The sequence below is a fragment of the Alosa pseudoharengus genome, unplaced genomic scaffold, assembly GCF_046254945.1.
Source record: "Alosa pseudoharengus isolate Yale_2024_CS ecotype anadromous, Long Island Sound unplaced genomic scaffold, YU_APseudo_1.1 YU_APseudo_1.1_scf_10, whole genome shotgun sequence".
NCBI lineage: Eukaryota > Metazoa > Chordata > Actinopteri > Clupeiformes > Clupeidae > Alosa > Alosa pseudoharengus.
Genome location: NW_027468565.1, coordinates 31,574,891 through 31,595,862, shown reverse-complemented (window position 1 = coordinate 31,595,862; position 20,972 = coordinate 31,574,891). Strand labels below are relative to the sequence as shown.

Genomic DNA, 20,972 nt, shown 5'->3' with positions numbered 1-20,972 from the left:
AGAATGTCGGGCTCTGTCGGTTAGAGCCGAACGCATGAAGTCACGCAAAATGAATGAAATTTGACATTGCATGACGTTTCCTGGGCCCAGCAGTTATAATATCATTAATAATAATAATAATAATAATAATAATGATAATACTTATTACAACAATAGGCAGTAATTTCAATAGGCCCTAGGCTATGTATGCTTTAAAAAAATATATATATATTAGGCTATTAAAAATAATAGGCATAATAATGATAATTTTAATAATAACGTCACAGTCTATTGAACGTAGCCTACTAATGAGCCTAATCAGTGAAGCATAAATCGCCAACCGAGCACATGTGAACAAATAAGTTACACATTTAATGAAACACACCGAATAGCCAGGCTAAATACTGGCCAATATTTTCATTTGTTGTAGCGTGACAAGGTGGCGTGAAAGGATAGACCTCTGCATTTCGGATCTTGTAGTCGTAGGTTCGAGCCTAGATAATGATAAATTAATAATGATGTTGGAATCTTGGATAGGCTCAGTCACTAAATATTCCTATGATCGTTTAGAACCTGTAGTCCTAGTTTTAACTACTGATTGGAGACCATATGCTTACTAGCCTAGGCTTAGGATAAATGTATATTATGTATATGCAAATTGGCATGGTTAGATTAGATTCAACTTTATTGTCATTGTGCAGAGCACAAATACAAATACAACCAAATACAGTTTGCATCTAACCAGAAGTGCCAAAAAGGCAGAAAAGTGCAATGTGATATATAAAGTATAGACAGGTGGTGCATAGACAGGACAATAAATATAGTGCAGTGTAGACAATACAGTTGGTTTGCAGAAGGTGGTTTAGAGTAATATAAATGAAATATAAATATGTGCAGTATCTTATCAGTTACCTTACAGTAAGAGCAGAATAAATATGGATATGTAATATGAACAATGTTGAACATGTTGTTATGTAAGTGCTTTGGGTTTCACTCTGTTCTAAAAGCGCTATATAAATGAATACTTTACTTTTTGATTGCCCTTCATTTCACTGGAAGTTTTTCATGCCTTTATGCAGCATTTTTCCAATGTTGCCCTTGTTATGTGACACTGAAAATTGAATACTGTTACCACACACAAGTATTTCATGATATTTTAAATGCACAGATACAGTTTTTTTACCATTACTTTTCATCCATTGTAGTTATGAAGTTGTGTGTTGAATCACAACCACAAAATGACAGTTCACATAGCACAAATGTTTCAATGCTCAAATGGTTGAAGGATCTGCGCCAGCTGTACCAACACACACACACACACACACACACATACACACTCACACTCACACACACACACACACACAGTGTTACTGTAGGTGCTGCTGAGACAGTAGCAAAGTATATACTGTTCAAATGCATGTCTATATTCCCTGAGTGCACTGACATTTCAAGACCTACTTTATTCCATCAACCCCCTATGATAATACAAGCATGTCAACTGCTCCATCTAGGAGCCCAACAGCGAGGCAGAGGCACGGTACAACAACGCCCATAGCCGGACCCGCGTTGTTGTGGAGAGGGCCCTGGGCATGTGGAAAGGTGTGTGAGCAAATCCGCTGGTGGCCTGAAGCTCCATCTTGCAAAGGCGTGCAGTGTAGTTTTGGTGGCGGCGCTTCTGCAACATGGCCCTACAGGATCACATCCCACTGCCGGCTGATGAGGAGCTGTTAGTGGAGGAGGTGGAAGAGGTCATTCCAGTGGCTGCTGCACACCTTCCTGCTGGCCTGGAAGCACACTGGGAATTAGTTGAACATATGTTTGGCCCCTAAACACCCAAACCCCACAATTCCCTGCCACATTACCTGTTTTTTCCCCTTTTGTTTATGTTTTTTACATTTCTTTTAGTTTGGTGGGGGTGAGGGGGTAAATGTACTTAACTTTCCCACCATCACTTTCTCCCCATGATACATACACAGATTGAAAGGTCACAAAGCAAAGGCAACTTACCATTTTTCCGCCTCCCATGACAGGCCTACCCATACCTGGGCCATGAAGGACAAGTTAAATCAGTGAAAATCATGTCACATTTTGACACTGACCACAGCACTCTGCATGTTCACGTAAGTCCCAGAGGTCTTAAAGTTCTCCAAGCGAGAGGCTACTCAACAGCAGCATTCTCCAATGTCATTGTACCAACATAATTCAGCTATGTGTTCAAATATCAAGATCATATAATAACTGAGAGTAGTCTAACTTATACACCTGCTAAACATAGCTTGTGATCAGACAAGATACAACACAAACCCCACTCCACAGGCATAGGCTACTCACCTCACACCCATCGACTCAGTCTTGAACCCCTGACCTCTCTCATGTAAAGCACACACGCTACAGTCTCTGCCACAGCACAGTCACTTCACCACATCATAATGGGCTGTAGAGTCCATATACCGTTAGCTATGTGTATGATTAGCAGATGCTTCATCCAAACACACTTAACATACGACTACAATGTAACGTTATCCTTTTATAACAATTACAATGCTAGCCTCACATAACAATACCGTTGGCATTCAAAAGCTTTATCACCAGATAACTTAACGGGTGTTCGAAAGAATCTGTGCTGACACATTAGCATTAGGCTACATGTAAATTCACGAATAATAACAACACAGATGATTGCGGTCATCATAGCACTTCACCACAGGCCGCTCTGTTGTAGGCTAACTCCACAACACTTCACTTTCCACTGTACCACATAACGTTGTCCAGTAATGTGCAATTGTAGATTCCAGCAATGCTATGGTATGGTATCCCACAGCAATGTTATGGGATCGTTTAATGGCTACCTCTCATCCATCTGTCCTCTGCGTGTTCCGTCATCAGGGTTGGTTACGTCGTCTACTATGGTTCTTACTACTTACTACAGGTCGATTGTTGCTTTATATATTATGATAGATAGATGGTGCAGATCAGCAGGGGTTGTTTTTTTTTTTGGGGGGGGGGGGGGTATGCAAAAGTAGTAGTAGTAGGCGCCAAGTGGATATGATATCTTATGTGTATGCAATGTACGCATGTGCTTCAATCATTCTTGTGTAGAATATAACATGAATGGTTACTGAGCAATTTGATGGTCAGGCGATTAGAGTCAAGGAGATTCTATTCTTGTAGAACATGTAACTAGTAATCATATCATATCTATCATTTTTGCTAATAATGTAGAGATAAAATATCATTCTAATAATGTTTTTTGTCTTTGTTACAGATAATTTACGAGATACATGCTTGTCTCTCTCTCTCTCTCTCTCTCTCTCACACACACACACACACACAGACACACACACTCAACCTTTTTTATTCTCATATAGTAAGTATTCCAAGATTTTTATTTTCACAAATTTGAAAGACACTAAATTGTTACTTTATTATTGTTAACCTGAAGAGAATCGGATTCTGTTAAATATCCAATTGGCATTGGGGGAACACCGAATCATCAATCACCCCCGTTTAATGTAGGAACAGCAAATCGCATAGTGTTATACTAGATACCCTGAGTTGGTCCCAAATATCAGTCTTGAAATAGATGAAATCTTGTTTATTACAGGATTGCCTTTATTACAACTGAGTTGAAAGACTGAACATGTTGTTTAATGGTTCAATCTCTCTAAACAACTGAGGAATTTGTATTTTTGAACAATAGCAATTCTAATTACCGGTATGCTTTTCTTGTTGATTTTTTGCAGCCTGTCATGGGAGGGTTAAAAAAAAAAATGCCCTGCATGTCTTGCATCCATTTTTAATGGGTGCAAAATATGCCCAGTATGCACGGCACCACAGCCACAGAAGCTGAGGCAAAAAAAACAACTAGAAAGCTTCAATGAAAAAAAGGAAACCTGGGAGGCCAATACCAAAAAGAATCAACTGACCTCCCATCTGATGGATGATGCTATTATTCTGGTAAGTCATTTGTGCTACATTCAGTGTCGGTGCTCCGCACAAGCAGAACATGCACTGCGCGTGGGGCACCAAGTGCCTGGGGGGCACCAAAAAAATATAGCTCGTAGAAAATCATCATGCCGCAAATCCTCAAATTGTGGCGGGTCTTTTATTTAGGCTACTTAGGTTGTGCAAACCACAGGCCTTTATTCGAGGCAGGCATTTATTTCTTATAAGGCTTCTGTTGAATAATTTTATGTAAAGCCTGTGCTAACAGTTCTCCTGCCCGCTACCGCATCTGTGTGAGCGCGTCCCTACTGGATATTGTGGCCTGTTCACACGTTATGTCTCTTCCTTGCAAACTTGACTAGCTAAACCATTAATGAAAGCAAAGCAACCAGTTACATCTTCATAAAATATCAATTTGCCAGGCATGCCTTCATGGACAACAGGCCTAAGGTATTTTTTCCTGCGTTTTATGGTGAGACACATTTGGAGTGGCATGGTATCAAAAGCAGAAGATTCTCGGTCTAGTTTGGATTTATGCCTAATTAACTTTTGGATTGTTTGATTATATTGCTCAATGTTGGAACTCATGGCCAATATCAAATATGATTGGTATTTTATGCTTCAATGTTCAGTTTAAATTTAGTTCAAACTGTGTCAGGTTTTCCATCCGCTGTTTATTTGCGAGCCAATAGCCACTTCATTCATTTTTTGCACATTAACCTTACTGTGTGTAGCCAAGCCTTATGCCATACCCAAGTAGCCTAAATCAAGGTAATTTTTAATTATGCATGATTTATTTTGTTATTGAATTCGTAGGCTGGGATTCCTCTCAGCAACAATTATGTTTAAAGGTAGCCTACTGCTTTAGCCTTCAGAAGGGGCAGGCAGCCAGGCTACTGACAGAGCGACGTTGGAGACCCATAGTAGATTTACGACTTTTCATTGCCAACAGTAGGCCTATTAAACCAACCAACAATATAAAGTATCCAAAATAGCGGGGGCACCAGAGTGGCACCATGCATTTGTGCTTTGGGCACCCAAATGGCTAGCACAGGCCCTGGTTACATTACCATAGTACTAATGTTAGGTTAAAGGTTGTATCAGTGATGATGAGCGATTTGTAAAGACAAAACACTTTTATAATGTTCAGCTAATATTTTCTCATGGTCGGCTAGCTCTCCTGTCATTCTAGGCGCTGAAAAAGACTGGTATTTTTACGCAGCCCATGCACCACAAACCGCGGAGTCTACCGGACATTAACATTGTGGTTGGTAGTACACCACTAACAATAACCAAGCATTGCATGGATTTTTTAAAAATGAATACTGGTGGTAAGGTTGAGTTATCTCTTGTGTGTCTTGTTTGGTCCTCAGACAAAATATAAAATGAGTTATATATCGGACAAAAACGTCTGCTAAGAAATTTGAACATAAACAATAACAAAAACACAGGCAATATCCGCCAGGATCACTGATACAACCTTTAAGAATGAAGTGTCAAAATGAGTAATACCTCTACTATGCTCCTGTAGTGACACGTTCATACATGAATCATGCACACATGCAAATAGACATGCACACCAAACCCACGCACATATTTTCACACCTTTCCCACATACACTCTCAACAAGTACATTCTCAACTAGTACATTCTCAACTAGTGCATTCCCGTAGCATCTGCTAGCCCGTAGCGTGTTGTAATTTATATGTATGTTGCTTTGGATAAAAGCGTCTGCTAAATACATAAACGTAAACATATATCACTGGCACAATTTATAAATGTTTTTTTAAAGTAACAGGGTTTTTTTTTTTTTCAGATTGAGAAGCTCAATGCTGTGGGCTGGAGTCCCGTCCTCCCTTCTTGAATACCCAAAGAGAAACCCACAAATGCTTCTCCCTCAGGGCCTGAGGTTAAGTGGGGGGGAAAGTAAATGCCTCAATAACATTAAGGACATTTTCACCTTAATGGTTAAAGGTGATTCCACATTTTCTATACATTATAACGTCTCTATACAACCCCAATTCTGAAAAAATGTGGGACACTGAAAATTAGATGACATCAAATAACAAAATGTACAGAAAAATATCATGACATCACTCCTACATTTCACATTTGACCTTATTGTACATTGTGTATTGTTTGTGTTGCTTGTATTCTTTCAGGAAAGAAAGCGCTGACCGATCCAAACAATTTGCCGGGTCAATGAGAGGAGGCCATCTTCATGTCAGAAAATGTGGCTTTCCACCAAGTGTAGATTAGCAATGGTAATTGCGTTAGGGAAGAAAGTCAGTTGCGGAGAATGTAAGATACAGGCCCTAATCTGTACACTGTATGATGATATGCTTGTTATTTGTGTTCTGTATGTATGTTAACATTTTGATTAACATACTACTATTTGCTTATGTCAAACAGTTTCTAGAAAAGGAAGTGAAGAACGAGTGCCCCCACAACAGCCCTATGTACAAGCAGCAGTACAGAAGAGTACTAAAAAAGAGAAAGACAAAGGTTATTTCCATACACAAAATTGCAAATAAAACAATGGATGATGTAACAGTACTTTTTGATCACTTTTAAAAATGTATAATGGCACTGCGGAATAATTGAAATCAGTGATCAGTAACTGTCAGTATGAGTAATCGTACCAGATAATGCGTTTGTTCATCTTTGTGTTTATGTTCAAAATCCCGAACAAGACACGCCAGAGATAACTCACCCCTATATTATATATAAATATAATATAAAGTATTCTCTGAAAAATATTCACGGCATGTTTTAGTATTGTTAGAGATGCTACCAACCCCAGAATGTTTGTCTGCAGTTACTCTATGTTCCAGTTTATGGGACTGTGTAAATTGACCAGGATGTTTTACAGCTCGTATAGGGAATGTAAAGTGAGTGGACCATGAGGAGATATTAACTGAACATCATAAAAAGTGTTACGTATCTACAAAACGCTGATAGTCACTGATGTGAAGTGTTAAAATTTGAATGTTAAGTTGAGTGCAATGTTATCTTTTTAAGCAAGACACTATTTTTCTATGTCTTTGTTTGCCTGCCACAGGGGAAGATGGAGATCTTAATAGATTGGGTGCCTTCCAAAATGTGGTGAGTTGGTTATCTTTTACACCAGATACTCACAATTACACAAAGGGAAATTACGTTGTTCCAGCAGCCATACATATACTGTAGGACATGTAAATGTACCAGATTTAGTTATTATAGTCTATGCTATAATTTAGTTATATACCGGTACTGCAGGCTACATGTAAACATATATACCGTAAATCAGTTTATATTGTAACACTCCTGTGTACCTGATGTTTTAGATGGATAGAAAGATACTTTATTGATCCCCAAGGGGAAATTCAAGTATGAACAGTAGGCCCAAGGGGAAATTCAAGTATGAACAGTAGGGTTTTATGGCAATTGGTAGTAGAGTGTTGTCTGGGGTGAGTGTAAGCTATAAACTATTTTTTATTCATTTGCACTCTGAACTTGTAAATGTACTAACCTGAGATGTTGATAATGTAACTTTTGTCAATTCAGAATGTCAGGGCCCAGTTTTTTTTATTTCCATACTGTGGAGTATTCAGATATTTTATTAGTTGTAACACTATTATGACATTGGTTAATCTAAACATCCCTCCACTAGAATATCTAATCAAACTGGAATACAGGTTACAGTCTTTTTCACTAACCATCTTCCCCCTTTTTTCTCAGCGGGAAAACCTGTCTGCCAACCTGGGAGCCTGCAAGATAAAGATCTACACACACACACACACACACTCACTCACTCACTCACTCACTCACTCACTCACTCACTCAACAGTCAACAAATGTTTTAGCTGAGTGTTGTTCTTTTGTATTTTTTTATATAATATAAGTTAATAAAGACTACTACTGAAATAACATCAAAATGTTAAACCTTCATCCTTGAACCTATCATAGCATGATATTGTTAAAGCTGAATTGTTTGCAGGGGAGGGGTGTTGGCACAAAGAGATTTGAACACACTTTATTGCATCTCAAACTAGATCCACACCTGGCAAAGTTAACATAATAAAATATTGACAAATCAACCCATATTTTGCCTTGATGACATTAGTTATCCCGAAACACCAGACACATGTACAGCTTTGACCATTGTGTAAATGATGCACATGCCTTTCCAACTATTGTCCATTATTCAAATTATTACTGGATACTGTACCAGGTTATGATCTATGAAGTCAATATTACTCTGAAGTACTAGGTCCTTACTACCTCCTGCTCCCATTCAAACAGTTGCCATATTGAATAGGAAGTATCACACATGTTTTACCACCCTGTTTTCTCAACAAAGAATCACCGTGTTGTGTGTTGTTAGCTTGTCTCCCACTACTTCTTGTATTGCAGTTGTTAGGACAAACTGGCAGAAGAACTTTCATTCACTAAACATTTAAAAGTGCCACAGAGTAATTACTGCTTTTGATATTTGTTTTAAGTCATTGTTGCTATTGTAGTATACTTGCTGTTGTTTTTGACTGTGGTCTAGAGGGTCCAGGTGCCTTGTGGCATGGGAGCTCCTGTTACTTCTTACATCAGTAAGTGCATCGATGATGTGACACACACAAAGACCCGGCTAACTGGAAGACATGACAGGAGATGTCCATAGGCTGCCGAGAACGCCTTCAGAGCCAAGGATGAAACTGATCGATCTGAGAACAACGAGAGCCAAACTTTCCCCTAGCATCAGTAAAGCAAAACAGGAATACACACAAAAGATAACCTGCCATTTCAAAGACAGCAGAGACACATAGAGCATTCCCATCATGTGCATATAGCAAATTCTACTACAGCGCAGTCAGAGCCAGACAGTAACGGAGTACATTTACTTGAGTACACCAAGCACCTCATAACATCTATATTGTGCTTTTATCTGATGCAAGTGTTTTGATATGAAATAAACATAATTTGCATGACATGGTCAGTTCTGCTGGTCAGTTTTGACCTACGCGACAGCCCTGTAAAGTACCATCCACACAGCTATTCGGCTGCATTTTTTGACAGTTTTCAAGTTCAGTTTATTTCTTTGTCCCAAATGGGCAATTTGATTGCAGACAGGATCACATACCACACGACATAAATAGGTCTGACAATGCCTAAAAAGTCAGTAAAACCAAGATAAAACTTAATTAAATAAGTTAGATATAAGAGGAGGAAGTGAATGAATATGGGGGGGGGGGGGGGGGGTCACTAAATGGACAAATCTATCTTTTCCTGTTGTGTACATTCAGTACTTGAATAGAAAAGGGGATGAAGGAATTTTTGTACCTCTGTTTAAAAGCAATAGGATGCCAACAGACGCAAGCCAGGTGGCAGCAGCACGTATTCAGAATACAGGGGTTGGCTTGTGTCTTGATATATTTGTATCGCTTTGTTGAACACCTGCTTATTAAAATATTCGGTGAGACTAACAAACTTCACTCCCACTATCTTACTGGCCACATTTACTATCTTGGAAAGTGCATTTTTGTCTCTGATGGTGACATTTCCATACCAGCAGATAATGGAGAATGAGGATTGACTCAATAAAAGCTTTGTAAAACAATGCCATCAATGTTTTGTCCACCTGAAACTTAGCCAGTTTCCTAAGTGCAGAGAGTCTTTGTTGCCCTCTCTTGCACACCGAGGTGGTGTTCAGGTCGAACTTAAGCCGGTCATCAATCAAGGTGCCTAGGTACTTGTAAGATGATACAATTTCAACATCTTGATCGTTGATGACACTGTGCTTTGGAACAGGGGGAAGGCGTCTGAAATCTATGGACATGTCCTTGGTTTTACTGATGTTCAGATGCAAAAAAGCATCTTCACACCATGACACAAATTCATTGATAACAGGGCCATGCTCATTCTCATGGGAATTCAGGAGACTGACAATTACAGAGTCATCTGCAAATTTTAGAATGTGCCTGTTGTCATACTGGCTGCGGCAGTCATTGTTGTACAGTATGTACAACAGGGGGGAGAGAACACACCCCTGAGGTGAGCCTGTGGATGATGTTAGGCCACTGGACAGCACTTTATTTACCCTCACTCTCTGAACTCTGCTGAGGAAATCAAGTAGCCAACCAATCAGGCTTGGGTCAAGGCTAAAGTTGTTCAGTAGTTTCTCAATCAGTAGGTGGGGTTGGATGGTGTTAAATGCCGAGGAGAAATCTACAAAGAGCAACCTTGCATGATTCCCACTTTCCTCCAGGTGTTTATAGAGAAGACTTAGTAGAGTGATGGTAGCATCCTGCACCCCCCTCTTGGCCCTATAGGCAAACTGGGAAGGATCCAAGAGAGGTTGCACCTTGATTAGGAGCTCAGCTTTAATCAGCTTCTCTAAGGATTTTGCAATAAGAGATTTTGGATGCACACAAGTTCATGGATCAAACCAAGCACCTCATAACATCTATATTGTGCTTTTATCTGATATATGCAATGATATATGTAGGCTACCTCATGTGCAAAAATGGGAAAATAACATGTATTTAAAAATATTACAAATGTTGCAAGTTTTTGACTTTATAGTCAAGCAGGTGATACATCTTAATAATTCAAGCATGTTTCTCATGTTATATATACAAATATTTTTGTAATTTTGAAATTATAGCTATTTCTGTAATTAGACTACATGCCCCATGACGTGTAGCGTTCATTTCAACGCTGCTTTATAACAATGGCGCCGAATTTGTAGTTCATTAAAACGGCTTTGTATTAAAACATAAACAAATTATTGTTAGGATGCAAAACACTGGCACAGACGACTTTTGCTGGGTATAATATGTAGAGAAATAGTTAAAGCAAGTTAGTACATGACTCATTGGCATTCAATGAAAAGAAGTATAATTCCACAAAATATCGAAAAACGTGTACAGTAGGCTACTTCTGACCCTTGTTGCTAGGCAACGCCCCGTAGGCCTACCTGCTTGGCTGAAGAATAAGGAGGCTCATTATCCTAATATTTGCTGTTCAAAGCAACATATAAATATATAAAACGATATAACACTTAAATTGAACAGGGAATAAATTAAGATGTTGATCAGACTGTAATAAGGACAAGCAATAGGCTAATAAACAAATGCCCATTCAATCAATGATATAATAACAAGTTGCTTACTGTTTAATGGACTAAGTGCATGTTGAACAAATGTGCCTTTAGACCCCTTTTAAAACACTGTAAACTATCACAGGAACAAAGAGCACTGTGCAACTTATTGCACCCACATGGAACCACTGAGGAAGAGTCTTGAATTTAGCGTTCATGAGTGGTCGACAGAATAAATGGTAATCAGAAGACAGCAGTGGGCGGTTGGGGAAGTACATCTTGATCATTGAATTAAAATAACAAGGAGCAGATCCAGTCAGTGTCCTATAGGCCAAAGTGAGAGATTTCAATGTAATGCTGGCTACTACAGGGGGAGTGTAGGAGAATAGGCCTAGGAGTGGATATGCATGCCCGATATCCATACCCCATCTTCCTCCTTGCTGGAACAGTTGGCTCATATATGTATTTTCACTGACACATTATCTATGTATCTATCTAATTTTAATTATGATAGCCATAGTACATGTGAGATTACAACAATAATAATGAAAGTAGTAATACAAACTGAAATGACTAAATGAATGAATTCCTTTATTGTTATTGCATTGGGAAAGAAGCTATTTCTAAATCTGCTAGTGCTAATCTGCTTGTTTTTAGACTCTGTAACATAGGTGGCTAACTGTTTCCAATTGTCCTGTTCTGTTCATGGTACACCAAAACTGTCACACTTGGATATTGAATCAATTACGATGAAAAACACGTAGCTTATCAACAAAGAAAAGTGAGATTGCTTTATGATGATAGATGCTTTACTTTTCCAAAAGATGTTGACACATTAAAGGAAATGACATGTAGTATTCATTGTGATCCTTCTTTATGATCTGCCGCTGCTGCTGGTGGTGTTTGTGGTGCTGGTGGTGTTTGTGCTGCTGTTGGTGTTGCTGCTGGTGCTGGTGATGGGGGTGATGGTGGTGCCTCAACAGACTGCTGCAGCTCAACAGATTAAAGGAAAAGCACATTATTGTTAGATATGTGTGTACAAATCTGTTTTAGTCTGTAAAACACACTGGTATGCAAAAGGTTTTAGACAGGTTCATGCATTTGTATATATACCTGGAGATTGTAATACGCATTGTATGAGCGTACCACCTGCCTCAGCTTTTCAGCAGTGAAAGCTTTACGCCCTTCACCTTTTCCATAAAAAATGGCAAACAATGCATCATTACTGGTTTTATCATATACTCTTATGAAAAGTCAAATCATGTTGCAACAGCTGTGTGCATGCAGTTGAAACAGTAATAGTTGGTCAATATTAACATACCGTCACTGACTGAGGCAAAGGGCAATTCCTCAGGCCACCAAGGCGCCCTGTGTTGTGGCAGATATTCAGACAGAGACAAACCCTGACTCAGTGCTGAGATAGAAGGGTGTTAAAGTGTAATCAGATTCAGTAGTCTGCATCATTTTGATCTTTAAATAAGGAAATTGAAAACATACAATGCCAGTCATACCATGTTCTTTTATCAGACGGCCAATTGCCATCCGGCAATGTGTGCCACTGATATCAGGGTCAACGTATGGCCTCTCACCCCCCAAAGCATCTGTAAGACAGTACGCTCAGTGTCATTAAAAACAAATGTTAAGGTTCTTTTTCTGAACTTCAAGAAAGGATTGACACAGAAACAAACCTTAACACCACTTTCATTTATACATACCACTTGACACACCCCTATTAGTGTACATGTTTAGCAGCTCAGCCTTCCTGTCATTGGTCCAAAAGGCCTCAAGATACTTTGGCCCTAAATGAACCGTAACCGGAAAAAAAACCCTTAAAATCCATTATCAATTCGGTTTGTGTTGCCATGTCAATATCATTTTTATCAAAACTCAGGGCCAGATTGTGACCATACTAAAATAATTGTTCTTCCATTGAATGTCATCTTCGATAGATCTCATCATTGAAATGTTGTTGAATAAAAACATATTACATATACCTGTGAAATTAACGGTGGGTGACTCACTGCTGAAGTCAACCCATACGGCAAAAGCCAGGGGTGCTCCAGCCTCACCACCGCACCAATTCTTCATCTGAAAACAATATTAAAAAATATTATACTTTCCCTCTCTTTTAAAAGCAGCCTCCCTCCCTTTCTTTCTTCACTGCACCCAATATTAGCATGAATTGAGACATGTCCCACTGTATTCTGAAAGCCTGACCTACTTTCCTGCAGACTTTTGCATATCATACGATCAGTGTTCATAACTCTATACATGGCACTATTTTGTATATTGGCGAACGAGGTACACATATGATAAGTTTTGAGCTCCAACTCAAAGGCAAAGCAGTTTCAGCCATGCAAACCATATATTTTCTGAAAGCTGGTCAGTTGTAGGTGTGATTTAACATACATTAGGACATGTCATGTGGTTACTATGTTCATATTGTGGTTGTTGCTAGGGTAAATTGAATGGTTGCTATGGTGTTGCTAAGGTAGATATGGTGGTTGCTATGCAAAATAACATGGTTGCTATGGTGGTTGTTAGGGTAAGCATGTTGGTTGCTATGGTGGTTGCTAGCTTGACATTATACAAGTGGTTGCTAGGGTAATTAAGATGGTTGCTAGGGTGTTGCTAGGGTAATTAAGGTGGTTGCTTGGGTGTTGCTAGGGTACATATGGTGGCAAAATAACAAAGCAGTGGAATTGCTAACGTTTAGCCATTTTTACATTTTTAGCCAAAAAACTCACTTATGTTGGTCTGATCAGTATGAAATCAGAATATGTTGAACAACGGGACATTACAAACAAGCCAGGCTCAGTTTGGAGTCGGTGGATTATTCCCGGAAGGAGATAAACGGTTCGAAACATACAAGGTTTCCCTCTTCTGCCGCGGTAACGCTAGGTGCTAGAGGGATGGGACCAAGACGCACGGCACCGCCTTGAGGCCCCTGACAACTGTTCCAAAGGTGGGATATCTGAGACACCCACACAAAAAACAGTGAATGAAAAACTTAAAAAAAGTTGACCACTCCCACTTCAGAGGTGGAGTTTTGATATGTCAAAGTCAGTAGGAAGGTAGGACATGTCTTAATTAATTGACATCTAGAGGCTATAGGCTTTCAGAAAATATATGGTTTAGGTGGTCAATTCAGCTGTCCCTTAACAGTGTAGGCCTAAATATATCAGCTGTACAATGCGTTTCTCGATCTACAATATGGGCCTATGTACGCCTTATGATGCACCAAAGTCAGTAGGAAGGTGGGACATGTCTTAATGTATATTAATTGACATCTAGAGGCTATAGGCTTTCAGAAAATATATGGTTTAGGTGGTCAATTCAGCTGTCCCTTAACAGTGTAGACCTAATTGTATCAGTTCAATCTACTTTCTACAATCTGTAGAAACAATCTAAATCTACAATATGGGCCTATATTTAGCACAGCGACAACCATATCTAGCAAAATCACAGTAAAAGTAATGTAAAAGTGATGTAAAATACCTGCCAATTGTCCTCTGTATCCACCGCTGCAGTAGACCATGATGTGAGGATGCACTCCATAACACAGCTGTTAATAGACCTCTGAAGTTCGCCTACAAAAAAGATCCAAAACGGCCATCTTTGCCCATATAAGGAGATCCGGTTGTTAATTGAAGCTAACTACGGCACTATGGCAAGTTGCATTGAAAGTTAGCTCTGGAGTAGCAAACATCTAAGTGTGCCGCCTTCACTTACCGGAGATCACAGTATCCACTCGAAGGCAGAGGACAAAAGTGTGTTCAGGAAAACGTCTGCATTTCAGACTTTTTCATCCCCACGAGACTTTAACAGGTGCGATTATTCAAAATCCCCATGTTATTTTCCCATAGGAAAAATCGCCAGATACCGGATGTCAAAGATGGCAGCTTTTTTGTAGGCGAACTTCAGAGGTCTATTGAAGCAAGGACTGAGGTGTCAAGGCCAGCATGCTTCAGCCTCTTCAGGAAGTTGACAAATGAGTAGCCAAACAAGGACAAACAAGGCCTTGCTTACATACTGGCTGTCTTGTAGTTTGACACCACTCTCCTTTCTGTGAGTGTTCTGTTGGAGTAATTTAATGAAATGCAACCCATACATCAGGATATCAGGAGCAAGGATCTGTGAAAACATAAGTAGAGGGGAGAAAAAAAAGACATAAAGATATGTCGAGAAAACATTGCAGCACCATCCCTAAACAACACATCAGGACACCTTTCTTTCCTTTTTCATTTGATCACTACTGCAATTCATACACCTTGTACCCTTGTATACAGGTGAGACAAGGGTAAAACTGATGTGGGTATTTATTCTATTATAGAATAGGCTACTAAAATATAACTCCACAACTTCAAGTGTCAACACTGTAGTTTTGAAGGAGTATTTGTAGTTCTTATGCAGGAAAATCAGTATAGGCTACTTTGGACATTAAAAGCTGCATGCACTACGTAGTACACTCAGAAATGCATTATTTTGGAGATAGAAATGTTGCTTTGTTTTTCAGAAAAACCGTAGTAGCATAACAGAATTTTTTGTCACATGAATTACCCAGACCCAAAGAAACAAATAGCTTATTACGTGAAACTGACCTGCTTATAATTTAATGTCAAACACCATCTCAATCACCATCGCACTCATTTCGATAATTTAACCAAATAACCATGACAATTATTTATTTGGCTAATTATCACGCATTTGTCCACGTCTTTTACCATTATAAGACATTCACTAAGAAATTGCACTAATTTCGCGTGATTCTAGTTGTTTTACAGCATGAAGGGTTTTTGGTCATGATAAGTATACCTATATTTTGTTCGAAACAACAAAAAACAACACCATTATTATTATTATTTACTAAATTAACGTAGTTTAACTTACCTTACCCCACATAGCCAGCCAGCTCTCGCTCTACGATGCGTTTCCGCTTTCTTGTGGTGGCGTGTGTCACATGACAGCAACCAGCCTATCACACTGGGGCTGTTTCCTTTTTCGAGCGTCGCCCTGGGATCGTCGCACACAGTGACGCGATGCACAAAATTGCGCCAAAATATCAATAGCAATGAAAAAGTACAGTCAAAGATCCTTAATCAACCGTCTCTGGTACAGTCTTAATATTTTATATCCTTGCTCAAATTTGTAAAATAATGAGCATAAATCTCCGAATGAAAGAAACTTGGGTATATGTAGCCATTACATTTAAACACATCACTTCCCAGAATGCATCTCTTTGCCAAAGAACTTTATTTCCACCTTAAGCAATATAAACATTTCTGCAGTAGTGTATTACATTTATAACAACTTCATAATCAGTATTGAGACGAAAGAACTAGTGCTATCAGTAAGCTATTCTTTTTAAGTTGACATTCTCTGGGGATACGCTTCTGACATGGGCTTTGTTTACCTAGCAACGGTTACTATGCCTCGCTGAAATGAGAAGTGAGAACGTTTTTATTAAATATCCCACTTAAATGAGGGCATAATTTAAGCCAACGGCAAATATGCAGTCCTGAAACGATTGTAATTATTCAATATCCATGTATCCCAAAGTTATAAAAGTCAGTTGACCGAAATCTGTACTCAGTTGTTGAAACGGGGGATCCGTGTGTGGGCCACGGAATATATTGTCATTAACTTGCATTGGAACGAAATCCGTGTGTGTTTCACGGAAATGTCAACTTCCGTTGAGCGAAATCTGCACTCAGTTGTTGAAACAGGGATGGAATGCAACGCCTGACAGGCTAACATTACGTAAAAATCGAAATGAATGTATCAAAAGTGTGTTTCCCAATAAGATAACAACATCCGTTGAGCGAAATCTGCACTCAGTTGTTAAACGGGGATCCGTGAAATAGCCACGGAATATATTGTCATTAACTTGCATTGGAACGAAATCCGTGTGTGTTTCACGGAAATGTAACTTCCGTTGAGCGAAATCTGCACTCAGTTGTTGAAACAGGGATGGAATGCAACGCCTGACAGGCTAACATTACACAGACACTAAAAAAGGCAATAAAAATCGAACTGAATGTATCAAAAGTGTGTTTCCCAATAAGATAATAACGTCCGTTGAGCGAAATCTGCACTCAGTTGTTTAAACGGGGATCCGTGAAATAGCCACGGGATATGAGTGTCATTAACTTGCATTGAATCGAAATCCGTGTGAGTTTCACGGAAATTTCAGTGATTCCGTGGGCCCACCACGGATTTTGAGTTAAGCGTCCGTGGCTATTTCACGGATTCCTGTGAGACCAGGTTGGAACTAACTGGTAACCGGTGTTTTGGAACCGACAGCTCGGGTTTAGTCGCCACAGGTTCAGACAACCTAGAGGTTAAGTTTTATCTCAGTGTTTGTTAAACCTCCTTTCTGGAATACCCCTCTAGACCAGGGATTCCCAAACTGTGGTACGCGTACCCCCGGTGGTACGCGAGCTGCCACTAGGGGGTACGCGAGATGAAAAGGGCAATGGCGGAGAGTTAAAAATGATGAATTAATTAATACTCTAATTAATTCATAAATAATACATAATTTCGAATCGGGTTATAATGATATGGAAACGTGAAATTAAAGGAAATCATTTGTAAACTCTATAATAGGGTATGTTTTCATTAAAAAAATAAGCTACAACACACAATAGGCAACACGTGATTTTCTGCGGGCAGCCAGAATATTTGGCACGTTAGTTTCGTTGAAGTATAGGCTAGGTAGAAGGCTGCGTAAACATGGAAAACTGGCTAAAAACAGGGACACTGTCCAAAAGGCCTAATTAAAGTGATCGAAGAGGAGAAGCGAGAGAAACAGAGCAGGACACAGGTAACGATGGAATGGGATGGGGGGCAGAATGATGAAGGTGGAGATGGAGCGCAGGGGGATAAAAGAAAGGACGAGACAGAAAAGACTGCGCGAAGAAAACGAAAGTATGATGATATAGGCCTAGGCTTCACGTGGATTGGGAGACAGACTGCACTCTAAAAAATACTGGGTTATTTTCTCAACCCAAACGTTGGGTTGAGGCTGTCAGGGCATTTTGTGGGGTTGTTTTTACTCATGTTGGGTTATTTTCTGTAACCCAGCTTGTTGGGTTGATAGTTTAGGACAGCGCCCCTCCTCTCTCCCACCTGACGTGGAGTACACTACCCAGCACCTGGGTGACTTTAACACAGCTGCATAGTTATTTGAAAGTTCGAAAAAACATCGTTATTCTTCCAACCGTCCAGTCCACCAGCTGTCAGCAAGCAATGGAAATCTGGCGATTTCGTAAGGTATGTATCTTTAACTTTTTTTAAAATGTTTTATCCAGACTGATTTTAAAAGTCCACCCAGAGATGTAGACGCTACCCTTCATGATATGAATGGATATTCTGCCTGCCAATTTCGTTCAGCCTCAAACAGGTTAACAATTGTGTCATTCATGCTAACTAACGCTAACTAACTAACGCACTACAATTACTGTTCATGTTAAATATACACAAAGACAGACTCATAAAAACATAGTTCTTTGTTCACTGGGTATGAACTGCTGACAGAAACAAAACGAACTTTTACAACGAACTAAAATGAGCATACTAAGCTGGTTGACATTAGCAGACGATATAGCTAGCATCAATGCTAATTAAATATGCTTCGTGGTGGTTGTAGCCTAGACTACGGTTGCAGCTAACGTTTGTCAGCTAATATTAGCCAACACAGTTGAAGGTAATGTTAGTCTCTTCACAAGCCACACATACGGTAATAATAATGGCAAACAACATCTTATTAATTTATTCAGGGTAGCTTCATATTATAGCCATGTAACTTAACGTTACTGGGTGTTTTTGGTTGTAGCAGAGAAGACGGTCTCTGGTTGTAGTAGCACTATCAGACAGTCATTTAGATAACGTTAGCTGCTACCCGGTAGTTAGCATCTAGAACTAGAAGCTACAAGTTATTATAACTGCACAGGTGGTCATGGTTTCCGAGTGTGTTGCGCTAATATTTTGTCTCCTGGTGGATTTTTAATGTTTGTCAACATCATTCAATGATAATGGTTCATGAAAATCTTGAGATAAAGTTCTGTAAATAACAGTGATTAATGCACTCTTTTTTTTTCTTTGATTCACAGGGGTGATCCCCAAAACGGACGGTGGAATCTGCCTGCCTTCATGGAAGTATCACAAGCTTTTTCTAGCTATCTGTTCAAAAAATAAACTGCCAAATAAATAAATGTCGAACTGTTTTATTTCATTGCATGGCTATTGTTGCCCATTGGATGGATTTTAAAACATTATATTGTAACATTAATGATTTGCAAACATTTATTTGAATTATTATCAATTAATAGTGATTGGATTAAGGAGAAAAATAAGATACTTAGAATAACCCATAAATTAGGTCAGCATAACCCAGAGATGACAGTGAAAATAATATAAATCCTGGGTTGTATAAAATAGCCTACCCAACAATTATGTAGGTTTAACCTAACAGTTTTGTTACGATAACCCAATGTTTGGGTTAGACTATCAACCCAACTCATTGGGTTAACCGAACAACCCAATTTTCGGGGCTAATATAACTCAGTGCTGGGCTCGACCACTATTTACCCAGTGGATGGGTTGAAATTGGGTTGTTTTTAACCCAATGTTTTTTAGAGTGTGCCCAAAGCCACAGTGCGTGGTCTGCAGTGAGATGCTACCTAACCATTCTAATGTGGTTCTCCACACTGTTTTTTTTTAATGTGAGAGCTCATAGACCAGTTGCACATTTTGATTATGTTATCATGTAGGGCGGCTAATTAAACAACGATGCCTGGAATGCGTCAATAGAATGAGTTACTTTTTTATGTATTGGATGGTGGGGGTACGCGAGCCGAGTCAGGATGTAGAAGGTGGTCCGCGGGGAAAAAAGTTTGGGAACCGCTGCTCTAGACTGTTAGTTTTGTCTCCCCCTACGTTTGAATGTTGTGATCATTCTTGTATGTTTTGTTGACCTAGCTTGTGCCATGTGCTTTGTGTTTACCTGTCTGTCACCTGTCGTTGTCCCGCCCATCCCCTATATGGTCTGCACTTCCTGTCTTGTTAGTTTCCCTCTGTTTCTGCTTGCACCTGTTCTCCGTTATTGTCTTCTTGGTCTCTTCCTCTGTCCTTTGTCGGTTCGTCTCTCTGTTTACCCTGTCTGAGTACGTAAGTAAGTTGTAGTAAATGTGTAAGTTTGTAGTTTAAAAATAAAGTGTGTTTGTCTGAGATACTGCCTGGAAGAGTCTTGCACTTGGGTCCTCCCGCCTACCCTGACAGTAAAGCACTTTGGGTTAACCCTGTTGCATAAAATGTACATTCTGAGTACTGTCTGTCCAAAAAAATGAAAACAATCAGTTTTACCTAGGTGAAGTTGCTAGTTCCAACAGCTAAAGCAGCAAGGCAGTTAACGCGCTACACTCTGGGGGCATGTCCGTGAGCCTCTGTTCATGTCCCCAGAGTGTAGTAGCTGCCTGGCTGCTTTAGCTGTTAAAACTAACAACTCGAGTTAGGAAAAAAATGATTGTTTTCTGGGTTTTTTTTTTTTTTTTTTACCAACGGTACTTGGTGACCTTGAGAAACGGAGATCTATGTGAAAAATCGCCGGATATCTCCTTTAAAGGAAAAGTTTGATATTCTTCAACCTGGGATGCATGTGTGGTTGATAATGAATTTATTATTTTCATTTTCATTTGGGACCAGATATTCTACATACTAGCTCAGGACGTGTAATCATTTATTTAAACCTAGTTAATTAAAAATGCAATTTACTTTGACATTGCAAAGCTGCCCTCTAAGGTTACACTATAGTCAAAACTGCACCCTTTGATGTGGTTTAGTCCCAAAAGTTGACTTGTTGAGGAATACTGAACTTCTTTAACATGTCTGGTTTTCCACACAGAATGTCCTCTTTAACTGCCCCATGTCCTATCTGAGCTATGTTATGCAGTGGAAAAAAATCGTGTGAAATAGAAGG

At 39.4% G+C, this 20,972-nt stretch overlaps 1 protein-coding gene and 4 long non-coding RNA genes across 6 annotated transcripts; 3 read left to right on the top strand and 2 right to left on the bottom strand.

The window, feature by feature from the left end:
* Positions 1 to 646: 646 nt before the first annotated feature.
* On the bottom strand, positions 647 to 2,907 carry LOC143140871 (uncharacterized). Its single transcript, XR_012990695.1, has 2 exons — positions 1,987 to 2,907; positions 647 to 1,763 (listed from the first exon to the last, which is right to left on the bottom strand). It is a non-coding gene; the product is annotated as an uncharacterized LOC143140871 (long non-coding RNA).
* A 90-nt stretch (positions 2,908 to 2,997) lies between these two features.
* Positions 2,998 to 5,780, top strand: LOC143140864 (uncharacterized). The gene is made up of 3 exons (XR_012990691.1): positions 2,998 to 3,346; positions 3,723 to 3,936; positions 5,741 to 5,780. It is a non-coding gene; the product is annotated as an uncharacterized LOC143140864 (long non-coding RNA).
* A 9-nt stretch (positions 5,781 to 5,789) lies between these two features.
* On the top strand, positions 5,790 to 7,735 carry LOC143140858 (uncharacterized). 2 transcript variants are annotated; one of them, XR_012990690.1, is made up of 5 exons: positions 5,790 to 5,898; positions 6,087 to 6,188; positions 6,337 to 6,429; positions 6,986 to 7,029; positions 7,645 to 7,735. It is a non-coding gene; the product is annotated as an uncharacterized LOC143140858 (long non-coding RNA). The 2 variants fall into 2 exon arrangements; XR_012990689.1 differs by having other exon boundaries at positions 6,087 to 6,225.
* Positions 7,736 to 11,561: 3,826 nt separating this feature from the next.
* LOC143140848 (uncharacterized) lies at positions 11,562 to 14,797 on the bottom strand. Its single transcript, XM_076301975.1, has 8 exons — positions 14,729 to 14,797; positions 14,495 to 14,586; positions 12,991 to 13,084; positions 12,712 to 12,795; positions 12,508 to 12,597; positions 12,318 to 12,410; positions 12,110 to 12,186; positions 11,562 to 11,989 (listed from the first exon to the last, which is right to left on the bottom strand). The coding sequence occupies exons 2-8, from the start codon at positions 14,552 to 14,554 to the stop codon at positions 11,855 to 11,857; spliced, it is 633 nt and encodes a 210-aa protein (XP_076158090.1). The 5' UTR covers positions 14,555 to 14,586; positions 14,729 to 14,797; the 3' UTR covers positions 11,562 to 11,854.
* Positions 14,798 to 17,975: 3,178 nt separating this feature from the next.
* On the top strand, positions 17,976 to 19,221 carry LOC143140843 (uncharacterized). Its single transcript, XR_012990688.1, has 2 exons — positions 17,976 to 18,268; positions 19,108 to 19,221. It is a non-coding gene; the product is annotated as an uncharacterized LOC143140843 (long non-coding RNA).
* The last annotated feature ends 1,751 nt before the right edge of the window (positions 19,222 to 20,972 follow it).

What these genes read in the sequence shown, in the direction of transcription:
- LOC143140848 (XM_076301975.1), bottom strand. Translation starts at nt 14,554, where the DNA reads ATGGAGTGCATCCTCACATCATGGTCTACTGCAGCGGTGGATACAGAG. An exon ending in ATACAGAGGACAATTGGCAG is followed by an intron (nt 13,085 to 14,494) that starts GTATTTTACATC and finishes TATTGTTTTCAG; the next exon opens with ATGAAGAATTGGTGCGGTGG. An exon ending in CCGTCTGATAAAAGAACATG is followed by an intron (nt 12,411 to 12,507) that starts GTATGACTGGCA and finishes CTTCTATCTCAG; the next exon opens with CACTGAGTCAGGGTTTGTCT.